Below are 23,964 nucleotides of genomic sequence, written 5' to 3' on the forward strand. Positions count from 1 at the left end.
AGCAGTATCATTTAAACTTTTCAAATTTTTTTCCCATTTGCGTACGTGGTGGAATGTCTTATCTCACCCTCCTGCCTTTAGACTCCAGGCAGGAGAAAAAATAAAAATGGCCTTTGCTATTAGGTTTCAAAGAAAGACTTTCTCAAACACAGTTTCTCCAAACCTTTCTGCAGAGTCTTTCAAGTCCCCTTTGTCAAAGTTAGAAATCTGGAATTTTCTCTTTGCCTGTATCTAGCAGAAGACACTTAGAATAAGTGTCTGACAAGGTTGGCTCCTTATTTCTCTACAATAGATTTAATATATCTTCAAGTACTACAGCTTAATAACTCTAAGCCAATTTCTACCTCCTCCTCCAGTTAAATTTATTAAAATCAATTAAGGCAGAGAGAGAAAATTTCAGCCTTTGCCATTAATAACTAAGGCTCTATTCTTCCACTGCAAAATGACCTTTCTCCTCTCTTTCACCAGTGTCATGTGCCATGAGGCATAAGACCAAAGACCCCTGCACACAGAGCTTGTAAAACAGAGAAAAAGCCACTGGATTAATCCGATTTTTATTAAGGATGCTAAGAATATGAGCCAGACCTCAGAGCAACATCTAAAATGGGACTAACTCAGAAATAAAAAAATTACCTTTTCCATTTTAGAAGAGGTTTTAACGCAGATCCCATCTGCCTATTTCTAAGGCATCTGTCCTGCACCTGGCTTCAAACAGAGACTTAGTTTTTAAACCCAAAGAGTCTGTTCTTATGTAACTTTCCATTTTGCAGTGTTTAGGGTGTACTCCTGACTCACCACCAAGAAGTTCTTCCAAATCCTGAAACCCACATTTTTGGGATGTTTTTAAGAAAACAGATACTGTTATACAACATAACGGATTCCAGGGGCAGATCCTGGATATTTCTGGTATAACATCAGACCTTGTTGGGGACCAGATATGGAGACAAGCATCTCCAGGGGCCAAATCATCCCAAGAAACGTCTTCAGAAGATGCCCCCCTCTCTCTCTCTCCATTAACATCAGCTGGATTCAAGGACAAGTCAGTTCCAACCTCAAACACCTTGGTTAAGTGTCTGAACCTACACGGCATTACTTTGGGTCCCTCAGTGGGAACAAAAAGCAACTTACCCACAACTGCAGAAGATCTGGCAACACCAGGACTCCCAATTTTCCCTTCTTCACCAAGGCAGCTCATCCCACTTTGCCCAAACCGGGGCCCATTCCCCTTCCTCTGCCACCCAGCACTATGCCAAGACGTGGGACCTTGGACATTACCCACAAGTCGAGCCATGCTGAAAGCCAAATCTCACCCTGGCGTGTTGACTCCCCGCAGCTGGTTTATGGTGGATGCACATCTCAAACCAGGTGCTTCGGCAGCACTGAATTCCCATTGCCCAAAATTTCCCCTTCGTCACCCCCTCAGCTCTATGCTGGGCCTTGAGGCACCACACTGAGTTAATTTTAGTAAGTCGTTTGCATTCTCCCTGTCTCCTTGCAATATTTTGCCACCAAACTGTCACCGGCATCTGCCGAGCACTCCTGGCCTGCGGCCAAGCGAGCCGTGAGACGTATGTTATTTACGGGACAGAAAAAGGTGCCTGCCACATGCAGAGCAGCGCGCGCTGCAAAGAGGCAAAGAATTGCAAAGCAGGCACATTTAGCGATGGGAAAAACTTCAGTGAGAAGACTTGAGACCCAGTAAGCAAATGATCAGCGGAGGATATTGGTGTCTCTGGGATCTGAAGCCACTTCACTCCACCTCTTGAAGGAGAGAGGTGGGTTTTTTCTGTTTAGGGTCGATGGGGCATCCTGGCATTTGCTAGTTCCCAATGGCTTTCAGCAATATTTGGTACTGAAGGATGACTCTGAGACACACTATGGCTCAAATAAATGAATATGTGCATGCAACCTTCAAGAAGGTCACCCCAAATAACCCACCACAGAGCTTTGCACTCCCAGAAGGCAGTAACGTTATTATAGGCATTTTCTAAGACTCCCCCAGACACACACTATTTCTAGTACTATTTGTAATTCAAAGCCAGCAGCTAACTCTAAGCAGGCTAAGTCATCCTCAGAGGAACCTGTCCCTCTCCCTTGGCTGTGGAAAGAGGTGAGGACACTGATACCCATCACCTGGAGATTTAGCTAGAAGAAAAATACCACCATGTCAGCATGGCCCCAGGTAGTCGCATTGTAAAGGGCTAGAAACAAGCAGTGCAAAGTCAGCAGCTCCTCCTGAATCATAGTGTGGGGTTGAGCTCCAAATTTACTAGGTGTCACAATAAAATCCCTCTAAATGTGACTTCTGACTTCTCCCCTTGCAGCATCGTGAGGTTGCTTCTGGCCATGGAGAGCTGTTGTTGCACTGCAGAACCCTGCCCACCAGGCTTTTGTTGATGCTGTTTGTACTGCAGCAGCCCCGGAGACCCCAGCTGAGAGCATCTCCCCATCCCTGAACACTCCTCGCATGGTCTCTCCACCAAACAGCACATAGTCTAAGCAGACACATGCAAAACAGAGAGAGAAACTGCAGCACAGCCAGTCCTTTAAACAGTTCTTAGATCACAGCATATAATTTTGTACAATAACAAGGAAGCTCATCTTTTTCTCCCCACCTCTGTCTACCTTCTCGGACAGGGCTGTTTAGCTCAAAAGTAACATGTTTTTGGATAGAGGCTTGTCCCAATCCATAGGTACTTCAAAACTGGAGCTGTGATATGAGCAGAGCACATCCCTCCTACCTCCACCCAATTTCAAGTGGATCTACATATTCCTGAAGGACCTCCTGAGCAAAATACCACGAAGCTTCAGCCCAGCACTACAAGGGGAAAATATGCAATTAGAGCTGCTAAAACCTAATGAAGGTCAGGTGAACTGTCCCCATCCCTCCCAAACAACACAGAAGCAATAGGAGAAAGCACATCATAATGGAGTGTGGGACACCATCCCACCAGGCATTTTGGGGGAAAAAACAAGGATTTTTTTTTTATTTATTTTTTTTTTTTGTTAAGCACCACAGGCACATGGATAGGGTTTTGGGGAGGCAGGTGGTCCATCCCCAAACCTCACCATGCAGTAGGATCTGCCAGACCCCCATGCAGAATCAGGCTCAAGCCTGGTAGTCTCACAAGCTGCAAGAGAAAGACACGGTGGATTTGTTTGGCAATCCCAAGACCAAAGGCACGGCTCTGCAACGTGGACTATTCGGTGAAGCCCTGGGGGTTGTAGTGAATGAGCACAGGTAGCTGGAGAACAACAAATGCCAGATGACTGTGTGTATCATTTAGAATCAAAAAAAAAAAAAAAAGCAAAAAAAGCAAAAAAAAAAAAAAAAAAAAAAAAAAAAAAAGCAAGGTTTGGTCAGGAGCTCTTTGTGAAGGAAAGGGCAGGCATTGCAAGAATTCAGAAACAACATCCTTAGGTGGAGATTGGCCAGTTATGGAAGAAGCTGTGCACGTAAACAGGCTTTTGACAAGGAAGTTGGCAGAAGCATGTGAAAACTCTTCAGAGGGTTTGCAAGATTTCACATGCCTGCACATGGGGAATGGACCAAACCGGGTCACCCGGATTCCTGCAGAGTTCAAGCCCTTTCTTAGACTTTCGGCTCTTGGCAGGGCTGAGGGTGGCCGTCCGTCAGGCAAGTGTGCTGTCAGGCTGGGAGCAAGATTGAAGGCGAGTTGGATACTCAGGCTCACAACCTGCACATTTCTGCCTGTGTGTCACTCCCCATCAGCTCAGCAGCTGGGAGGGAGGAATTTCTGCATGCCCACAGGTGGGTTGTTTGTTACGTGCTTGGTCCTACTGCTGCTTGGACCACCTGGAGATGTTGCTGCTGAAAGCACCTGGGGCTTGGGGTTTGAGCTCCCCACGGCACAGAGCAGCTCAGCTGGGTGTTACGGTGGGATCCCACCTCCCCAGAGCATCACTCTGTAAGGATGAAGCCCCACTCGCCCCATCCTCCCTGGCTCCACAGAGCATCAGGGGGTTCTGGGTGCTGCGGTGGGTCCTTGGGGATGGAGCAAAGGGGCCACCCACTCCACCATCCTGGAGAATGGAGCAAAATTCAGGGCAGGTGCCAGCAGGTGGGATGGATATGGTCCTGCACCTAAACCCCAGCACCTTCTTTCTGCTCTCGTGTAGTGATATAACACCCAGAATAACATGGGGGCTGTTGCACGGACTGAGGGATCCTCACTGGCTATAATTAACCTCCATCAGTCCCCACAGCCTGTGCCCCAAAACACCTTGGAGCTCGTGCTGGCAGGCTTAGGTCTTTTAGAGGCTGCAGATGAGGAGAAGAAATGCATGATTTGTAGGGCAAATAATAATCAAAGTGCAACCCCAGCCTGCCTGCAAATGCTGAGAGCAGATATTTCCAGCGGGTCTCCCATCACTGCCAACACGAATGATCACCAGTCTCCTCATCATGAGCCTTTCAAGCAACTCTCCGGAATTATATCAGTATATAGAATGGTTCCAGCTCCCTTCATCCAAGGATCTTCAAGTATTTTACAAACAGTTCTTTAATTAAGCCTCCTAAACAGACCCACGGAGAATCATTACTGTATCTGCTTTGCCACTGGGGAATCAAAGGCATTGAACTGCTAAAATGGCTTGCAAAAAGGTTGCAAAAAAATCTTATCAAAGTTCCTCCAACAGCAACTATATAAGAAGACACGCTCTCCTTCAACACTGATTTTTAAAACTCTCTGGTTAACAATTCTTTTCTCCTCCTGTAGACATGGCCCCAGTGGCCTGCTCCTGCCTGTGTCAAGATTAGTATTCAGTGGATAAAATGGATTTTTAAATATGCACATCTTGAACAGCCTGTCTTGGAAAAACATGATTCCCAGTACCTAGGAACCAGCACAGCTTTGGGACTGAAAAGGGGTGTTTTGGCAACAAGGATTTAAAACCCATCAATCCGTGGTTTGCTTTCAGCTGGGCAAAGGGTTGATCTCCAGTAAAACTCTTTCCTGCCTTTTTTGCCCCCAGGACAGGTTTAAGCAGTGGCTCTTTTTAATCATCTGAGGATAAAAAGCATTGTTTTTCTCTTCCTGATGCAATTTTGCTATCATACCCTCCGTGGGACAGAAGATATAATTTGGGAAAAGAATAAATAAAGTAAAATGTCCTGTGAAGATGCTGTAATGGGTAACTCAGAGTCCCTTGCAGGCTGGTTGAAATGTAAAGATGTTATTTGCCCAATATCATGTTCTCTGAATCTCTTGTACACACAGGCTGTGCCTTGTCTGAGACTGGTTTTATTCTGATTTACAGGAGGGAAATAAGGGAGAATCTCTGCAGAATCAGGGGGTTGGGATGATACGAACCTGGAAGCCAGCAGTTCTACCGAAACAGCCATACCCAAATAGCTGCTTTTAAAAACTTCATCAACTTTGGGCTCGATTCTGCTCTGTCCCACACACAACGTTGTCATCTTCTTACTCATGACACCCAAAACCACTCTCCAAAATCCCGACTTCCTGCTCACCCACCCATTTCACATCCAATTTAAACAGAGCAAACCATGCAGGCTTCATCCCAATTACTATTTTTTTAAGATAGCAAAAATCTTATGTTTTCACTTACAAACCAACTTCTTTTCATTTTAGGGGGGGGAAAAAAGATGAATTTTAGGCTTTGAGTAATTCAGATGATTGCAGCAGATAGCAGCCCTAGAGTTAAGCATTGCTGGGACCCTGAACACCCAGCAAAGAAGGATGCCTATTTTGGCCCCTAAGGAGGAAAATCCTGGTGCTAATAACGAGGGAGCAACATAAAAGCGTCTCTAAGGAGCTTATTTCAAAACTTAAGAGCAGCAACGAATGGCAGAAAACACTGTTTTGAAGGATTTAATAAAATAGTTTCTGAGAAAAAAGTAATAGGATCACTTGAAAGTGCTATAGAACAGGTTCCCCCACCATCTTACTGCTAAATGCCTGTTTTGTACCGATCCCAGCATATTTATCACTTTGTTTTGAAAAACAGAACAAAACCTTCTGAGCAGGCAGTGTCAGCTAAATTCAGCTAAATTCTGGCCAGCACAAGAAAAATTGCATTAACAGCTCCTACTTTATGCCAATATTAATGAGGCTGAGGCTTCTTGAGTTTTAATGGGAAGAGAAATCTCTTTTAAAGCCCACATTGGCATCAGAGAGAGCTGGGGCTTCACACCTGCTCGCCCACCAAGCCCCAGTGCTGCAAATTCCAAGACGAGCAGGAAAAACCCCAAGCGGGCAGAGATTTCAGCCAGACTTTTGTGAATTCACCCCACAGTTAAACCCCCCAGGGCCCTGCCTCCACTTGTGCTTTTACCTCCGGAGTGTCCCCCAGCTTTTGTTACCTTGAATAAAAGCACATTCAGCTCAGCAGAGACTCTGCTGGGAGACATGACCCAGAGCAAGATTTCACCTTCTCCTGTTTTGTTTTGGTTTATTCACTTTATTTTATTTTTATCTTGTTTTATTTTATCTTGCTTTATTTCCCCCCTCCCTCATCTTCCCTGAATACAGGGCAGAAATACCCCACTCCTCCCTACCTTCATTCCCTTTTGAAATAACCAGTGCTTTTCCTTTCCCAGCTACTTTTCGGTGAGATTTATGGCCATCTCTCTAATGAAAACACCCCGCCAAAGAACCAGACCTCCCTCTGCACCACCCGCAGCCGTTTCCACAGCACCCTTGACCCCAGCACTCTCCCATGACCCAAAACACTCTTCCCACTCCCACTCCCACACCTCCCCGGCGCGATCCATCCCCACGGCTGCCCCACAGCGAAGGGTCTCCAGAAGCTGATCCTTTTTCCGACTCCACCATCAACTTCCATCAGGGAATCGCTGTCCCCCACCAGCTTTTTCCCCCCCTCTCTTTTCCCAGGCCACCGCCACAACCCAACGGCGAGGGCTCACGCTCGATACGCGCAGCACCTGGCGCGATGGACCATTCCAAGACCGGCCGTGCCAAACCGAACCGAAGCTCTCCCCTCGCTCGATGGGACCCCAAAAGAGGGGGGTGAGCCTCAAGGAGCTGCACATCGCCCTCCCAAGAGCCCAAACCCCTGGCCAGGGGCTTTGTGAAGCTGGATGAGGGAGGGAAGAAGCGGCGCGTTTAGCTCGCATAAAGAAACAAGCACTGCGGCTCTTTGCGCCCCAAGTTGAGCTGCCGTGGAGGGTTTGGTGGTGCTTAGTTTTTAAATAAGAGGGTTAACCAGCCTGGATGCAGAAAGCGGGTGCGCACTCAGCATCATCCCCCACCCCACCCCACCCCCCCACCCCGCAGTTTATTTTCCGCCTTTCAGCCCAAACTGATTTAAAAGACAAACAAACAAGCCAAACTAAAACAAAAAAAAAAAAAAAAAACAAAAAAAAAAAAGGGGGGGTGGTGTTGGACGGGGAAGAAATTAAAGGAATGCGGTGGGAAAAAGCGGGGTAGACGATGGTGGAAGGGGGGGGGAAAGAGGCTGGAGGGGGGGGCGGCACTTACCGAGCAGCAGCAGCGGGAGCAGCAGCAGCGGTGCCCGCATGGTGCCTCGGCGCGGCCGTCCCCGCCGCGGCTCCCGGCGCTCAATCCCCGGCGGGGCGGGCGGGCAGAGCCTGCCCTCCCCCGGACCCGGCCCCGGCCCCGGACCCCCCCCTCGCTCCGCACCCCCCCCCCCCCTCCGCCTTCTCCCGCCGCCGGGGGAGGTGCAGAGCGTCCCCGGCCCGCCCCCGCCTCCGCCCCCCCCCCCCCCCCCCCCCCATCCCGGCTCGGAGGATGGATGGGGGGGGAGGGATGGGGGGGGGGGGAGATGGGGAGGGATGAGGAGGGATGGGGAGAAGGGATGGGGAGAAGGGATGGGGAGAAGGGATGGGGAGAAGGGAAGGGATAGGGAGGGATGGGGTGGGGGGGGGAAGGGATAGGGAGGGATGGGGTGGGGGGGGAAGGGATAGGGAGGGGGGGAAAGGATGGGGGGGGAAAGGATGGGGGGGGAAAGGATGGGGGGGGAAAGGATGGGGGGGGAAAGGATGGGGGGGGAAAGGATGGGGGGGGAAAGGATGGGGGGGGAAAGGATGGGGGGGGAAAGGATGGGGGGGGAAAGGATGGGGGGGGAAAGGATGGGGGGGGAAGGATGGGGGGGGGAAGGATGGGGGGGGGAAGGATGGGGGGGGGAAGGATGGGGGGGGGAAGGATGGGGGGGGGAAGGATGGGGGGGGAAGGATGGGGGGGGAAGGATGGGGGGGGAAGGATGGGGGGGGAAGGATGGGGGGGGAAAGGATGGGGGGGGAAAGGATGGGGGGGGAAAGGATGGGGGGGGAAGGATGGGGGGGGGAAGGATGGGGGGGGGAAGGATGGGGGGGGGAAGGATGGGGGGGGGAAGGATGGGGGGGGAAGGATGGGGGGGAAGGATGGGGGGGGAAGGATGGGGGGGGAGGGATGGGATGGGGAGGGAGGGATAGGGGGAGGGATTGGGGGGGAGGGATTGGGGGTTACAAGGCGGGGGGGAGGGATATTTATAGGCGTGAGGGGGTTGGAGGGTTTTTTGCGGGGGTAGGGTTGGAGTGAGGTTTGGGTTTCTCAGGTGCATAACGGGGTTTGGTTGAGATGGGGTTGGTTTTTGGGTGGGGTAGGGGTTTGGGGTTCTCAGGTGCATCGGGGGGGGAGAGGATTTGGCGTTTTTGTTGGGATTGGGGGGAGGAGTTAAGGGGGGGGATTTGGGGTTCTCAGGTGCGTAGGGGGGATTTGGGGGTGTTTGTTGGGGTGGGGGTTTGGGGGGGATTTGGGGTTCTCAGGTGCATGGGGGGATTTGGGGGTGTTTGTTGGGGTAGGGGTTTGAGGGGATTTGAGGTTTCCATATGCGGGGGGGAGGGTGGGCGCGGATTTGAGGTGGGGATTTGTGATTCTCAAGTGTTTGTGGAGTATTTTGGTTTCTCAGATGAATAGGGGGGATTTGGTGTTTTCATTGGGATGGGGATTTGGGGTTCTCAACTGCATGTGGAGATTTTGGGGTTTTGTCAGGGGGGAATTTGTGTTTCTCAACTGCATCTGGGGGATATGGGTTTTCTGGGGGGATGGGGGCTTGGGGTTCCTATCTGCAAATTAGGGATTTTGGAGTTTCATTGGGTTTGGGAGGTGGATTTGGTGTTTTCATCAAGATGGGAACTTGAGGGGTGGTGGAATTTCTCCCTGCATGGAAGGGATTTGGGGTATTCATCAGGATGGGGTTTTGGGGGAGAATTTAGGATTCCTGCCTGGATGGGGGGGGATCTGTGGTTTTCATCATAGTGGGAGGTTTGGGGGTAATTTGGGGTTTTCATTGGGATAGGGGCTTGGGAGGGGTATTTGGGGCTTTTGTTGAGGTGGAGATTTGAGGGACGGTCTGGGACTCGCACCTGTGTGGGGGCATTTGGGATTATCATTGGAATGGGGGGACTGGGGATGATTTGGGATTCTCTGCTGTGTGTGTGAGCTTTCGGGGTTTCACTGGATTTGGGGATGGATTTCAGGTTTTCACTGGGATGAGGGCTTGAGGGTGGTTGGGATTCCCACATGCGTGGGGGGGGATTTGGGGTGTTTATCAGGATGGCTGCTTGGGGGGTTTAGGGTTTTCATCAGGCTCAGGTCTTGGGAGGGCTTGGGAGTTTTCGTCTGGATGGGGGGTTTGCATATTGATCTTGGATTCCCACCTCCATGCATAAGGATTTGGGATTTTCATCTAGATGGGGGCTTGGGGATCAGTTTGAGATTCTCACCTGCATGGAGGATATGTAGGATTTTTATCAGGATGGGGGTAGATTTGAGATTTTCATTTGGGTGGAGGTTTGAGGTTTGATTTTTGCATTCTCATCTGTGTAGGGGGTTACTTGGGGATTTTCATCTAGATAGGGTTTGATTTGGCAATCTCACCGTGGCTGGGGTTTGATTTGGGGTTCTTATCTGGGGAGGGGGGCTGTGTTAATTTGAGATTGCTCTCTGCAGGTACACCCCCTCCACTGTCTTATGCTCTGATGGTACAAAATTCCCTAGATCCCTCCTCTTCCTCTTCAGTGATCTGTGAAGACCCTGGAGCAGGAGATGTTGAAGACCCAGGGGATGCACAGGGCTTTCGGGGGGGGGGGGGGCATTGCCCTGGGAGGGGGGGCAGCACCCCACCACTGTGGCAGCTACTGTCACTCCTAGATCTAGAGACTGGGCACAGTGCTCACACCCAAGTTTTGTTCCCACACATTACCCCCAGCACACCCTCAGAAACTAAGCTGTGCTTTTAAATATTTGAATAAATTAATCTCCATTTGCATAAGATGTTTTCTAAGAAAGGTTTGCACCAGTTTGAGAATGTCTCAAAGGAAGCAACACGCCAAAAGCACTAAGGACAAAACTGTTATCAAATCTTTGTACTTTTTTGTGGCGGGAGGGAAGGGCGCTGAAAGTTTTTATCTAGCGTTCAGGCAAGGAGCATTCACTGCATCTGGGAGGAGAATAAAAATAAGCTCAGTGCTTTGCACCGAATCCTCCCCCTTGCACTGGCAGATCCAGCTAAACCATGAACCTCCCCAGCCTGGACCCAGAGGCGGTAAAAATATCCTTCACTTCAAAAATGACTTCAAATTTGGTTTTCTTTTTGCCTTCAGTTTAAAAGTGGACTTTCCTCTTGTTTGCAAGGTCACCTTGAGAAGATCTGAGGAGTCGCTTGGGCTGGCTTGCTTAGCCCTCCCTACTTGCTTTGCATGTTTTCTCCAGAAAAGGCTTCTTATCCTGATTTTAGCTTCTGGGTCAGTGCAGTGAGACCTTCTGCATCCTTTAGCCCAGCCTCACCTCCTCTTGCTACGATGCTGCATTACACAATACCAAAAGCCATGAAACTCGAGTTGCAACAAATGAATGAATGTGTTGATGCACATTATTAATCTTGCCAGTATTTGAGAGTCAGTTCCTTGTCTCTCTGCAGAATATTTTTAATAACAGATCACATTCCCCCACACACACACACTCTCCCAATTAGCTTATTTTGGTGTTAACTGCCAAGTGAAGGCAGCCTAGGGAAAAAACTGAGCTGCATCAGTATGACTGTGTCCCTGGGATGGAGAGGCAGGAGTGATGCTGAGCTCCTCGAACACTCGGTTTACTGCACCAGCACCCGTAATACACTGCAAAAATGTCCCATGGCACGTTGCTCTGGGGTGACAGTGCCTGGGAGACTGAGGTTCCCCCAAGGTGTGTTGGGTCTCCACATTGGGTGAGGGCTCTGATGAGAACAGCCAAGAGCAGAGCTCTGTTGGCAGCAATTAAAATAGACCTAAGGAAAACAGAATGGCCTGAAACCCAATTAAAAATCAGGCTGGCTTCAGTGGCCATTGGGATCATGCTGCAATGATTGTACTGAGAGTTGGGGGGAGAAGAAATGAATCTGGCTTGTCTCATCAGCAGATCCGGGGCTGCGCTGGTCCTTTGGCCTTGTGCAGGGAGGAGGGAACCTCACCCCCTGAGCACTTGATGCTTAATTTTTAGAGTGCTGAACTGGGCTGTAGGTTTTCTCTCAAATTATCAGACCAGGCACCCTGTCGCTTGTGCAGGGAGTTTTGTCAGTTCTCAGCAGGGGTCTGCCCTCAGGGTGCCTGTTGGACCTCTTTTTGCCATTAGAGACAAGGAGGAGAACGTAGGTGCCGCAGGGGGTGGGTGCTGTGCAGAAAGCTTCCTTTGGGGGGGTTTTGTGGTTATCATTGCATACTCAAACCATCACGGCTCTGCCATCTGTGCTGGGTATTGCTTCTCACTCAGCAGGGTGTTCTCCAGAGGGTCTCCAACCTCCTCCCTGACTGGTCCCCACTGCATGGCCATGCAGCTCCTCCCTCGCTGCCAGCCTTGGCTGCTGGCAATTGCCGCGGTGGTTGAGATAACGGCACAGTTTCTGCTTCTTGGGGAAAAAAACGATTCATCCAGAAACATGGTGCTCAACCTCCTTTTCCAAGCGGGTAACAGAAAGGCCTCACGTTCTTTCTGCTGCTTTGCAGGGTGCAGGCGCCTGCCCACTTGTGTCGGCACAGAATCTGCCTCTCGTCTCTGCCGCGAAGGGGATAATTACTAAGAGGGTGTCAGATCAAGACTATGAATCATGAGCAGCTGAAGGAAGAAAGAAAGGGATATTTAGCATGACTGCCTCAGAAGCTGGATGTCTGTTAAAGCATATCCTGCTCCGACATCTAACTATCGGCTGGGGGAAAAGGTCAGAAAAAGCCCTAACTTGGGATACCTGGCGCATATAGGGGTGTCAAAAAGGCACAGTCATTTCATAGAAAGAGGTAAACAGTCTTTTACACCTGAAGACATTCAGCATTGCGAACAGGGAGCTTTATAATTAGTGTCCCGGATCTGGAGGTTTTCTTAAATACCAGCATCACGGGGTCAGGAAATTATGTAAAGGCTTTTGCTTTCAACTCCAAACATGAAAAGGCACGCCTTAGAGGTCCAGAAAAAGAATGGTGTGCACATCTGCCTGCGAAATGGGAACAAAAAAATAAAAATTGACTCTAAAATTTATTATTAATATTCTTCTTATTATATAAAGTCTCATGGGTTTAAGTCAGTCAGGTGTCCTTTTAAAGCTTGATCTTGACGTGATAACTCACACAGACTCACACATACCTGCTTCCTTCTGTCCCAGCCAAATATTTATCTAAGGTTGTGAAAGAGCAGAACAGGAAGCCAGTGGTTTTAAGGTATGTAACTCAGCTGGGATTAAACAGTCTCAGGAGGAGGAAGAATTCACATGACACAAGATTTCTTTGTGGGGGAAACCATAGGAGGCTTATATGGTTCCCCAAAGGCTATGGAAACGCCATTTCTTCTGCCATTTACAAATAAACTGAACAAAGGAGAAGAGACACAGAAGATGTTCTTGTGCCTTACAGTACTGGGATAAATTCCCAAAGAAAGCTTTTTCTTCTCAGTACCATATAATTCCTTCTCAGCTGTGTTCAGATTCGTCATAACATTTGACGGATGTCTCCAGGCATCCTTGCAATATTTACCTCTTTTCACAGAAAACGACCGAGAAAAGCCTACGCGGCATGAAAATCCTTGGGCTGAGCTCTGGCTCAGGATCATTTAACTTGCCAGTAATCCGATTTTATTGAATGTCATCACCTATCTTCCTTGTGCGACGGGGCACAAAGTAATAATGTTTGGAATTCAAATTTGGGATTAAGATGGGAAGACAAACGCATGGGGCTGATACCTCTGGTGTGAGTAACAGTGAGAACAACAGCAAGTGGGCTCCTGGGGTGAAGATCACCAGTGGCTATTTCAGGAAGGAAAGCAAAAAAACCCAACCCCAAACTACCCTCCCTTCAGCAAGAGACAAAAACACCTACGGTCTGATGTCTGCCTGACAGGTAGCCTCAAAGAAATGGGACCGCTGACGGAATGAAGCTTGCAGCTAGACCTGAAGTAAGGAAAAGAGGTTGTTCATGAGAAAAAAATGGGAGAAGTTTGTGGTGTGTAGAGGATGGGGAATGGAGGCAATTTCCATGTATTTCAGGAGATGGAGAGTCAGAAGTGTCATGTGCAGGTCTGTGCCTTAGCCTGGACCTGATCCAACAGGAGGAACTGAAATGCAGCTTTCCTTGGGAGCAGGCATTGTCTCGAGAAATCTAAGAACCGTCCAGGATACCGCTCCCAAGGCTAGATGTGGTTTCCCAAGCGCCTGCAAGTGAAGAGGCAAAAATCCATTTGGAGTTGACATGTTAGACAAAGACTTATAAAATCTGTGTTCAGCCCTCAGCTCTGAAATAAGTTCCTGATCTCAACTATGATCCTATTTTGAACGACTTCTGTTCCTCCACCGTGCCACTCAGACAACCATAATTTCTGATTCTCATGGATTTAATTTTTTAAGAGAAGGAAGTGAGGAACTTTGTTTTCAGTGAGCTGCCAACCCACCTGCAACAGATGTGCTCCATCTCAACCATCCACAGATGCACACACGTACCTGTCTGTGTGGCTGTAGGTCTGGACCAAGACACCTACAGTTTGTGTGGCTGTGTCTCCAGGGTAGCTGTAGGTATCTCCATTTGAGGTGGTGTTGGAACTGCCATTATCATCACTGGAAAAGGAGGACACTGGGCAGTTGCTTAAACAGATGCCTGGAAGCATCCTAGGTGCTAGAGGTGTCTTCGTGGGGATGCACAACGTTTCTGTGAAACTCAGTACCTCTGAGGCAGCAGCTCTGGTCCAGCTGGCATTACACCACAGCGTGCAAAATCACCCCCAACAGCCTCTGTTCAAGCAACCAAACCTGTCCCTATTCTGAAGAGTCTAGAGGGAAATTATCAGCCTGAAGGATACAAAGACATTAGACTCACTGCCTTGACTTGGGGTTCAATTCAATTGCCTAAAAACAGGTATCCTGCTTGATAAGGAGTCCTGCCCAACCTTCACCTGCCAGTCCAGAGGGGCATAGTTGTCTCACACGTCTCATCTCACACCCACCAGCCCCAGGGGGGATGTCTCAGACCACCTAGGGCATGTCAGGTGGCTGAAAGAGGTTTTATCAGGCACCTGAATCTGGGTCTGAGCCCCACACAGCGTACAGAGAAGTGCTGCTTTCAGATGGCTCAAGAACCGGCCTAACCTCAGCAGAAGCTTGCGTTGCACACCAGATCACATAACTGCATTGGCTTAGTGCCTCCTCCTTGACTCCTTTCCAAACCCTGCAGTGATCCCTGCACAAAGAGATCAAACCCATTCGCCTCCCAGGGCAGGGTCCCCTCTGCGCTTGGAAGGGACTGAGCCCTGCCCGCACATCACCGCATCTTTGTGGGGGGAAGAGAAACAATTTTGACGAGCTTCATTCAAAGGGTTGCCTTTCTCCCCTGCTCTGCAGGCTGTGCGGCAGCCCCGGTTAGACTATTGATGGGATGCAGTTGGGATGGATTAGATTTAGGTGCCTGGAGGCATCTCAGATACTGGAGATGTCTTTGTGGCACATGGAGATGTCTTCATGGCAAGAAGCATAATCCCAGAGAGATGTCGACCTGCAGCATAGGATATTACTGGCTGTTGTATGGCAAGTGCATTGGAAAGGGCAATGTGGAGAGGAAAAACTCTCCCCCCTGGGGCTAAGAATCATTCATAGATACATCTGGAAGCTTAATATTGTATCTGCCTTGCATTGTCCTTCATACAGAGCTTGCCTAATGGTTTGTATTAAAAGGGAAGGGGGAGGGATGCAGGAAAGAAAAACAAACAGCCCTTTAGGAGGGACAGGCAATCAGCTAGACACATTTTCCACTGCTAGAAATAGGTACTGGTGGAAACCTGTTGCTCTGCATGTTTCCAGCTAAACAGAACAGAATAGACGATTTCAGTTGGAAGGAACCTACAATGATCATCTAATCCAAGTGCCTGGCCAGTTCAGGGCTGACCAAAACGTAAAGCATGTTATTAAGGACATTGTCCAAATCCCTCTTGAACACTGACAGGCTTGGTGCATCGACCACCTCTCTGAGAATCCTTTTCCAGTGATTGACCATTCTCTCCATAAAGAAATGCTTCCTAATGTCCAGCGTAAACTTCCCCTGGCACAGCTCTGAACTATTCCCACACATTCTATGAATGGATCCTAGGGAGACAAGATCAGCACCTCCCTCCCCACATCTTCTCCTCAGGAAACTGTAGAGAGCAATATAGGCATCTCATTTTTCAAGCCCAGAGTGAGTGGAGAATTGTATTGCTCCTGCCTCAAAGTCCCTTCTGTTCATACTCCTCACAAACTCTGGAAAGTATCAGTAGGAGACCTCTAAAATAGATTTGGAGTAGATTGCTCCCTTTTGCTGGACAATGGACCAGCATTTTTTCCTTCTGGATGGAGCAGGGGAGCTCCTTGGAGTCCTGATCTCCTGGATTAGGGGGGAATTTCCCGAGGTGATCCTTTGGCCCTTGATGTTGGGTGCAGCATATCCCTCCAACCCAAATATCTTCCATGCCTCTCACTTGGGTGCATGTTACTCAGCAAACGTCAACTCCATGTCTCTCCCTGTAGGCTTGGCCACCTTCTCTTCCCTCTTTGACAAGGATTTGCCCTGAAACAGCCTGGGAGTTACCAGGGCAACCTGCAAAGGTCCAGCAGCCCAGATCATTGTTCGGGGCTGCAGCCGTCCCGAGGAATTCACTATTTGTTTTAGAGATAAAAGCTGCAACTTCCACACATTCTTCTTCAATTTCACTCTCCATTAACTGCATTGCCCTGTCATAACAGAGCTCGTTGAATTATTAGAGATGAGACGAGTCTTTCGAAGTGTGGACTGGGGAAAGGGATGAGGGAGAGCTTGTTGTCTGTGATTTTTTTTTTTTTTTTTTTGAGGGCCCCCTCTGTGAAGCCCCCATTGGTAGCACGGTGGGTTTAGGATGTGGTTTGGGATTCGTGGGGTTGCACGGGGGACAGGGAGGGTTGCTGAGTGTTGCAGTGAGCTGGCAGTCAGGACGGGAAGGTCAGTGGTCGGGCTGAGTCAGGTAGCCTTGGGCAAGTCCTGTGTGCTTGCATTTCAGTTCATATCCTCCTGCTTTCCTTTGTGCTATTTTAGACATGGTGGAAAAATAAAAGGTAAAGAGGGGGTCAGATGGAAACCTTAGGTCCCAGAACAGTGGTTTACCCCTCCAACTCCTTTAGTACCATCAGAAAACTCATACTCTCTCTCCTACTCCAGTGTTGACGATGGAGCTGATGATCAAATCCTCTTGTGAGCAGTTTCCCTTATGTCTGGTGCAAACCATGAGTTGCTGAAATATGGATCACCACCGTTATCTTCCTTTGTCCCCAGAACTCCTCTCTGGGATATCAGCATGGCAGAGCTGGTGTAAATCCTGTGTTATTCAAGCACCTCTGATCATTTGCTCATGGTAGACTAAGGGGAGAAATATGCTTTTTATAAGAATTTGCTTCTTCAGTGGGAACCCAATCTAGACCAGGTGACTCACTTATTGCAGACAGATGAAGTGAAGCTCACTCCTAGATCTCATTTGTAATACTGATGTTGGTTAAGTGTTTAACACGCACTTTTCTCTTCCAGTGCCTCAGTTTCCCAACGCAAACTGTAAATTTCATCCTGCATCTCAACAAAATTAACAAGACAATAGTGGACTGGGTCTATGAAGGGTTTTGAGATCTACAGAAAGAACATGCAGTAGCTATATTAAATGTTATTATTTCCAAGAACTGAAGTTTTTTACAGATAAATTCATTATCTCTTCTTGCTTAATAATGGTGGGGTTTTAAAAAAATATTTTATATGGAGCTCTCCTATATTTAAAGACAAGAATAAAACCAAACTGGAACCTAATTGAAACACTGCCTCCCTTTTATTTCCTTATTCCCAAGTTTTAGAGAAGATTAATTTAAGGGACAGTCATCCAGTTAGTGGAAATGCATCATTCTCATCAGCAGTAATGCGAATTACAGAAGGACACTGGTTGCACAAAGAACCCTCTTAAACCCTTATAGCCTTACAAAGTTAAATACAAATCACAGCACGTTTCAGTTTTATTTAGCATGTTTAATGGACAACAGAGCTAAACTGCACCAGTAAAACATGCTGGCTCACTCCTTGGCATGGATCTTAACAGTAGATGGTGACTCCTGGCTGGGGCAGTGTTTTTCTGAGGAAGGCGAAGAAATTAAGTCTGTCTTAGATGAATGCAGCATCACTAGAAGATTGGTAAGGATGGAGATACAAGTCCCGTATTTTCCTGCTGGGCAAGTGCAGAGGAGACAAGAAAATTTCTGCTTGCATCACAACATCTGGGCAAAATACCTACCTCTACATTAGAAGAGAGTTGAAGCTCTCTAGCTTTCCAGTTGCAAAAAAATCCACCACAATAAATAGCTAGTGACTGAATTTAGCTTACTTATGAGTATGGAGAAAATAGGAGCTCATTGTACCTTGATAATGGTGCAGTCAGGAGTCCTTCTGCTGAGACCAGACCCTGAGTGACATGCAAAGTCCTTCAAAAACTATTTGCACCAAGACACTCATATATTATCATCTGGAAGCAGCTTCTTCAGGTGCACTGTCTTCCAGACCTGTGACACTGCTGAGCACCCAGGTACCCAGCACTGCTCCCAGGGGCTGCCAAACCTGTCTCAGGAGAGGAAGACTAACACAGTTAACAGCACTTTTTTGGCCTGTTCTCCTTCCCTTCACTCCAGCACTGTAATGCAACCCAACCTAACTCTGTGCTTCCCTGTGTCCCTGTCCCTTTGCTAGTGACAAGTACAGGCAGAGTGGAACTACAGGCGGCACAGCCTCACTCCCCTACCCACTCCTCTGATGGTTGCCCTGCACTGAGCAGAGCAGCTACGGACTTTGCCAAGTGCCTCTGCAAGAAGGTGTGTGGTGGGGAAAAGGGGAACCGAGGTGAGGATAACAGGGGAAATCTCAATCCAGCCAGCCCCTCACCATTCCTGCAGGTGCCCACATCAGTAATGCCCCCAGCATGACCGTTTTGCATCTTGTTTGCAAAACAAAAGACATCTCAGAGCCTTCCAAGCAGCTGGGAAAAAAAAAAAAAAAAAAAAAAAAAAAGAAAATCCTTGAGGATGGGAGACCCTGTTCATCATCTTTCCTCAGCACGGTGCCAGGACACCTGGGTGCCCCTCAGGGAAGGCTTGTGGTACATTTCACTGCTGCAGATGGGTACTAGTGACTTGTGTTGAGTTTAACTTTCTCTCTGGTGGTCAGGTTTAGGACAGGTTAGGCAGGTGTTATTAACCCAGACCACCGCAAAATGTGAAGTCATTGTTGATTCAGCTTAAGCCACTTCCAAATATACTGCCAAGACGCAGGGAAACTGTTGCAAGGAGACCTTTTGCAAAGACTTCACCCACTTGAGATCAAGCCAGCCTGGAGGGAGCCTGTCTACAGCCTTGTACCAGTAAAAAGAAATTATTTTAGCCTGGGACATTGTCGATGAAATGGGACTTATTAGACCTAAGGAATATTGCTATTCATTCTTGTGTTTTGGATTGATCTAGGAAAGCTCAAATAGATTCAGAGCTGTCTTTTGCTAGATGCTGTGCAAACAAGTGTTGGAGAGCATCCCTGTCGCAGCACAGGATAAAGCCACATCCTCTTGGCTGGGTTAAGGATGCTAATTAGGTACCTGGGGATCTGGCATTTTGTGACTGTTCTCAGGCACTGCAAAGGAGAATTAGCAGCGTTCAGAACTCTTGACCTTGATATTTTATATCAGATACAAGCCTGCTTTTTGCAGCAGGTACTTCAGCTCTCTGCTTCCTGCAAGAGAAGGGATTCAGCTTGCAGATGCAGGCTCTGATGTCAGGGGGGTTTGCTTTGTCCTAAAAATGTCAGTTTTGCCTCTGAGGTTGAGAAGCCCGAGGGAGGGAGATCTATAAGTACATCCCTACACTTACACCACATACACTCACCCAGTTACCCTCTGCTCTGCAGTGTCACGGACTGCAGCTGTACTAATAAAGTCAGAAGAATGAAAAGCCAGAGCGGAGAGAAAAAGAAGATAATTAACAAATAAGACAATAAATGCCCAGTAATCTGTGGCATGTGGCCCAGTCTCCTCCCTCTAGGAGTCTCTGTAGCAGAGTCCTTGCTGTTACATGAGGATTACAATATGGATCGAGCAACCTGGAAGGGTGCACATCACATCCAACAAGCTCCCTTTCCCCTTTTTGAAATGCAACTACTTCTGCAGCACAAGATAAGGATAGAGTGTGCTTCAAGTCACCAATTTTTTGGATGCTCACCCCACAGTGGCAGATGTTTCACAATAACCAGAGGAGGCACATGTCCTTTTGGAGCAGTAGCTAGAAACCATGGGGCATCTCAAATGGACACTCTATTTATTGAGGGGACCATGGAGACATTCTGTGCTCCTGGAGGTGAAAAATGTGGCTGGTTTGTTGGTGTTTCTGCATTTGAGTGATATATTTATACAAAGCAACCTATGCAGTGGTGTATGCATGCAGAAGGGCAGGAGATCTGAAGACATGGAGGGTTTTGCAGGAATCAGCTCTGTGCCAAGTGCAAGGTAGGGCACAACAAAGCAGAGATATTCTTCCTGAGACAGTTAAAATAACAGTTAACCAAGGAAGCAGTTTGGATCTCTCCTTCCAGAGAAGGGGACAAACATCACGAAAAAGGGTTGCTGGTTAGAAAGCCAAATGTCCAGAAGAACATTCCAGCTGAGGTCTATGTTTCATACTGTTGAGATTAACAATAAAAGGAAATTCCGGGAAGAGCAGGGGACTAGACTGGACCTGCTCCAGCGTGCTCACTAGCTCTTTAGCAAACATGGTGGGAATGCCCCTGTTGTGGGGAGAGCTTTGCTGAAATTTCTGGGACCAAAGGAAGTTGTCATTATATCGCTACATCCTGTGTGTGAGAGAGCTGAGGTCCACTTAAGAGACCATCTGCAAAAGATACAAAAGGACACGCAAGACTTTGGCCTCTGTTTAACTGATTGAGTTTGATTGATTCCCCTGCTAACAAATGATAAATCCACTCAAAGAAAACCTGCAGTTCCTTCCCACCAGGCTTGCAAACAGCCAGAGCTAAACCCACCACCAGCAGGGACCATTCCTGAGAGATCCCAGGGCTCTGATGATTGATCAAGCTTATGGGTTTGGCAAATCAAGCAGCAGGAGAGGAAGAAGGAGCACTTTCTATGCTTTAGCTGATTGACCTACTCCATGATTTTAACTAGATCCCAGACTTGCCAAGTGCAGGTTGGAGCTGGGATCAATAGTGCAGTCTCTTGGTCTCAATCAAAGGTGAGGCTTAGTCTTGGTCGACCTGCAACAAGTAAGTGCTGCCATCACAGGGTAGGTGACAAACCTAGATGTTGACTCTATATGTTGCTTTTCAAGATCCCAGATTAAAGAAGAGGTTGATGCTGTAACATAGTTCACATGCTGAATCACCAAAAAAAAAACCCAAACATTTTCTCTGAAAAGAGTCTGCTCGTCCTCTTCAAACTCTGCTTTCTTTGTCTCTCTAACGTGTCTGCATGTGATGGCATTACAGAACAACACTTAGTCCTGCAAAGTGCCCAACCTGCACGTAGTCCTGGAAGGAAAACATGGAAAACAGGCTAGGAAATATTATTGGTTTTCTATAGATGGCAAAACAAAATATAGGAGGCCTGAACTTGCCCTCAAACTTGGATAGGCATGTCCCCAACTTAATTATCTTTTTTGAGTGCTTAACCTCAGATGAATGAGAACCAGAGAACCAAGCCACAGTGACGACTAGCTCAGACTGGCATGTCTTTTTATCTATTTCGATGTGACGTCTCTGAGTCTGAATTACCTGCTTACTTGGCTTCTACAACACTAGGTAGGGTAGGACCAAGCATTCCTCATATTCCTCTGCAAGGAATAATCACAAGAAATAATGAGAGAGAAAATGGAAGACTGAAACCTCCTCTGGTGTATTAGCCACAGAGAGTTTTTCTCTCCAGTGAGTTCTGACTTTGATACGAGACATTAATCTGTCAATAAATAAGAGAGATTCTCTGTGGATCTCACTACACAATGCTTGTGCATCTTCTGAGCATGGTCAACAAAGGGGCCAGCTGGCTCTTGCAAACCAGACAAAAGCAGAAAGAGAACTAGGGAAGGAGAGGTGCAGGAGGTGATGAGAACCTCCCTATTTCCTTGAGATCACTCTTGGTAGGAGACGGAAGCACAAGACAGCATGTATTCAGGGATAAATGAAGTTTTTCCTGCCTCGGTTCCTTGGCTGCTATTGTCTCTTATTTACTAGCCAAAAGCCAAGCTACTGGCACAGCACATATTCCACCCCACCTACCTGTGCTTAAGAGTAGCTTGCCCTATATTTAGCATTCACCATTTTCCATTGTGTTGCTGCAAACACACGTCCTGCTGTGCGCTCTATGGGCGCGCCGTGGTGGGGCTTGGCGATTTCAGATGGATGTTCCCTATTTTTAGCTGTCCGATGGCGTGTGGATGCGTTGGCTCATCGTAATTCTTTCCATGTGACAGATCTGGACACAGTTTATAGTTTATAGCTCTCCATGATGCAAAATCCTGCAGATTTTTCCCTCCTGGTGACAGGTGGGTGGAGGAGGGGAGAAGGACCAGGAGCTATGTCCTTCAGGTAGGCTGGGTGGGATAAGGTGAGATCACTCCCTCAAGGACAGTCAATGTAGGCAGAGTTCAGGGAACTATCTCAATGCTCGGGTCTTATGCTGTTAGGCACATTCATCTTCTGATGGAAGTGTGGATTACAGGTAAGCCTCTTGTGAGAAAGCTCCCTCATGGCCATTAGAAAGATGTAGGCTGAACATCAAGAGTGAGGCCATCACTGTGGCTCGTCCTGGCCTCTTGTGCTGGGCTCTGTCAAAACTATGGATGAGATGGCACATGGGTCAGATCCAATCTGATTGGACTGATGCAGTTCCTGGGAAGACTATCCTATTGTCATTATTCGCAAGCTGCAGTGGATTAATTAAATGTTCAAAGCAGGGGAACAAAGAGCAGTAATGCATGGCTGATTTTCCCAGTAGAGATGTGATGTTGGTAGGGCCAGCCTCTTCTGGTCTTATTCTGCTCAGTCTTTTCAGGGGTGATCTGTCAAAGGAGGGTGAATAATGAAACCAGGAGAGATTTAAGCAACTGAAAGATCAGCATGAAAAACTGTAGAAGGATTTTCTAGTCTGCAGGAAGTGAACAGGAAAAGGGACAGTCCACATTTGATGTCAAAAAGTGTAAAAGACTGCATATGGAAAAAAAGCAGACTAACCATACATGGGCCCCAAATTAGCCATTCCCGGGGTGATACCTTTGTGTCCTCAGAAAAAGCTGAGTGAAATGTCATCACTGCACTCAGCCAGAGTCAAAAAGGTCAAATAGAAGTTTAAAGTTTTTAAGAAAAGAACAATGTTAAAAAAAACCCCCAAAAAACGCATGGCATTGAATAAATCTCTGGGGCATTATCTCTTGCATGGTGTATACAATTCCGATCTCCCCACCTCAACAGGATACAATAGGACTGGAAAAGGTAAAAGCACCAGGAACAATTACAGGCCCTGAACGGCTTCTGTGTAAGCACTACCTAGGGAACAGACTGGGACTCCATTGTCTGCAAAAAAGAAAGGCAAGCAGGAGAACCGTCCCTGGGGTCACAACATCCGGAGTGATACAGCGGTGAGTGGGAGGAGGTAGGATCATTTACTCCTTCCCGTAACTCGGTCAGCTGGACTGCATCCCTTAGCCAAAGAAAAACCAGGCAGAGCTCAGGTGCAGCTCTGGCTGCCTCAGGATACTGTGGAGATCAGAAACATGAAAAAAGATGAAAAGGGATTAGAAAAATTTGTGGAGGACAGGTCTGTCAGTGAATGATGAAGATGATGCTCTGGATAGACATCCTTGTGCCAGAGATCCTGGGGAGGTCACCTATTCCACAATTCTCATACTTCTCCCTAGAAACATTCCTCCCTGCCTATTCTCACTGCTTATCCACCTCTAGTTATTTTGGGGACATAGTGGTGGCTTAGATCAGGCTTTGCTCTGACCCACAGTAGTTGTCGTTATGCCCTGAAGAATGTGACTAGCTGGGATCTGACAGTGAAATGAGGAAGTGTAGCATCATGTCAAAAGAGGAGCCAGGGGAGCCCCATTAAATGACAATTATAAAGTGAAACCAGACAAAAAACTGAAGCAATTGAACCCTCATGGATGTAGGGAGAAAATCTAAACAAGGCTTTCCCGTGGGCATAAAAAGGAGCCAGTGTTATCAAGGGAGATGGCAGGGAGACCTCAGAGTTCCCTTGAGAGCTGTGTGTCCCTCAAAAACCCACCAATTTTGTAGTTTTTTTTTTTTTTTTTCTTGGAAGCTGACTAGGGAAAGGGATAAAAGGCTCTTAGTTCTGTAAACGAAATCCATTCCCTGCTGGAGGGGGCAGGAGGCTTAATGCAGCTCTGCATCCCTCCCTT

General features: G+C 47.8%; 1 protein-coding gene across 4 annotated transcripts in view; it reads right to left on the reverse strand.

The window, feature by feature from the left end:
- Positions 1–7,570, reverse strand: part of PODXL (podocalyxin like) — a 47,461-nt gene extending 39,891 nt beyond the window's left edge. For all 4 annotated transcript variants that reach the window (XM_032995766.2, XM_032995765.2, XM_032995764.2 and 1 more), the window contains exon 1: positions 7,485–7,570. In XM_032995766.2, coding sequence (XP_032851657.2) covers positions 7,485–7,524 — 40 coding nt within the window. In that variant the 5' untranslated portion in view covers positions 7,525–7,570. The remainder of the gene's footprint in view (positions 1–7,484) is intronic.
- Positions 7,571–23,964: the final 16,394 nt, after the last annotated feature.

This window comes from Tyto alba, unplaced genomic scaffold (assembly GCF_018691265.1).
Source record: "Tyto alba isolate M040663 unplaced genomic scaffold, T.alba_DEE_v4.0 Super-Scaffold_2, whole genome shotgun sequence".
Lineage (NCBI taxonomy): Eukaryota > Metazoa > Chordata > Aves > Strigiformes > Tytonidae > Tyto > Tyto alba.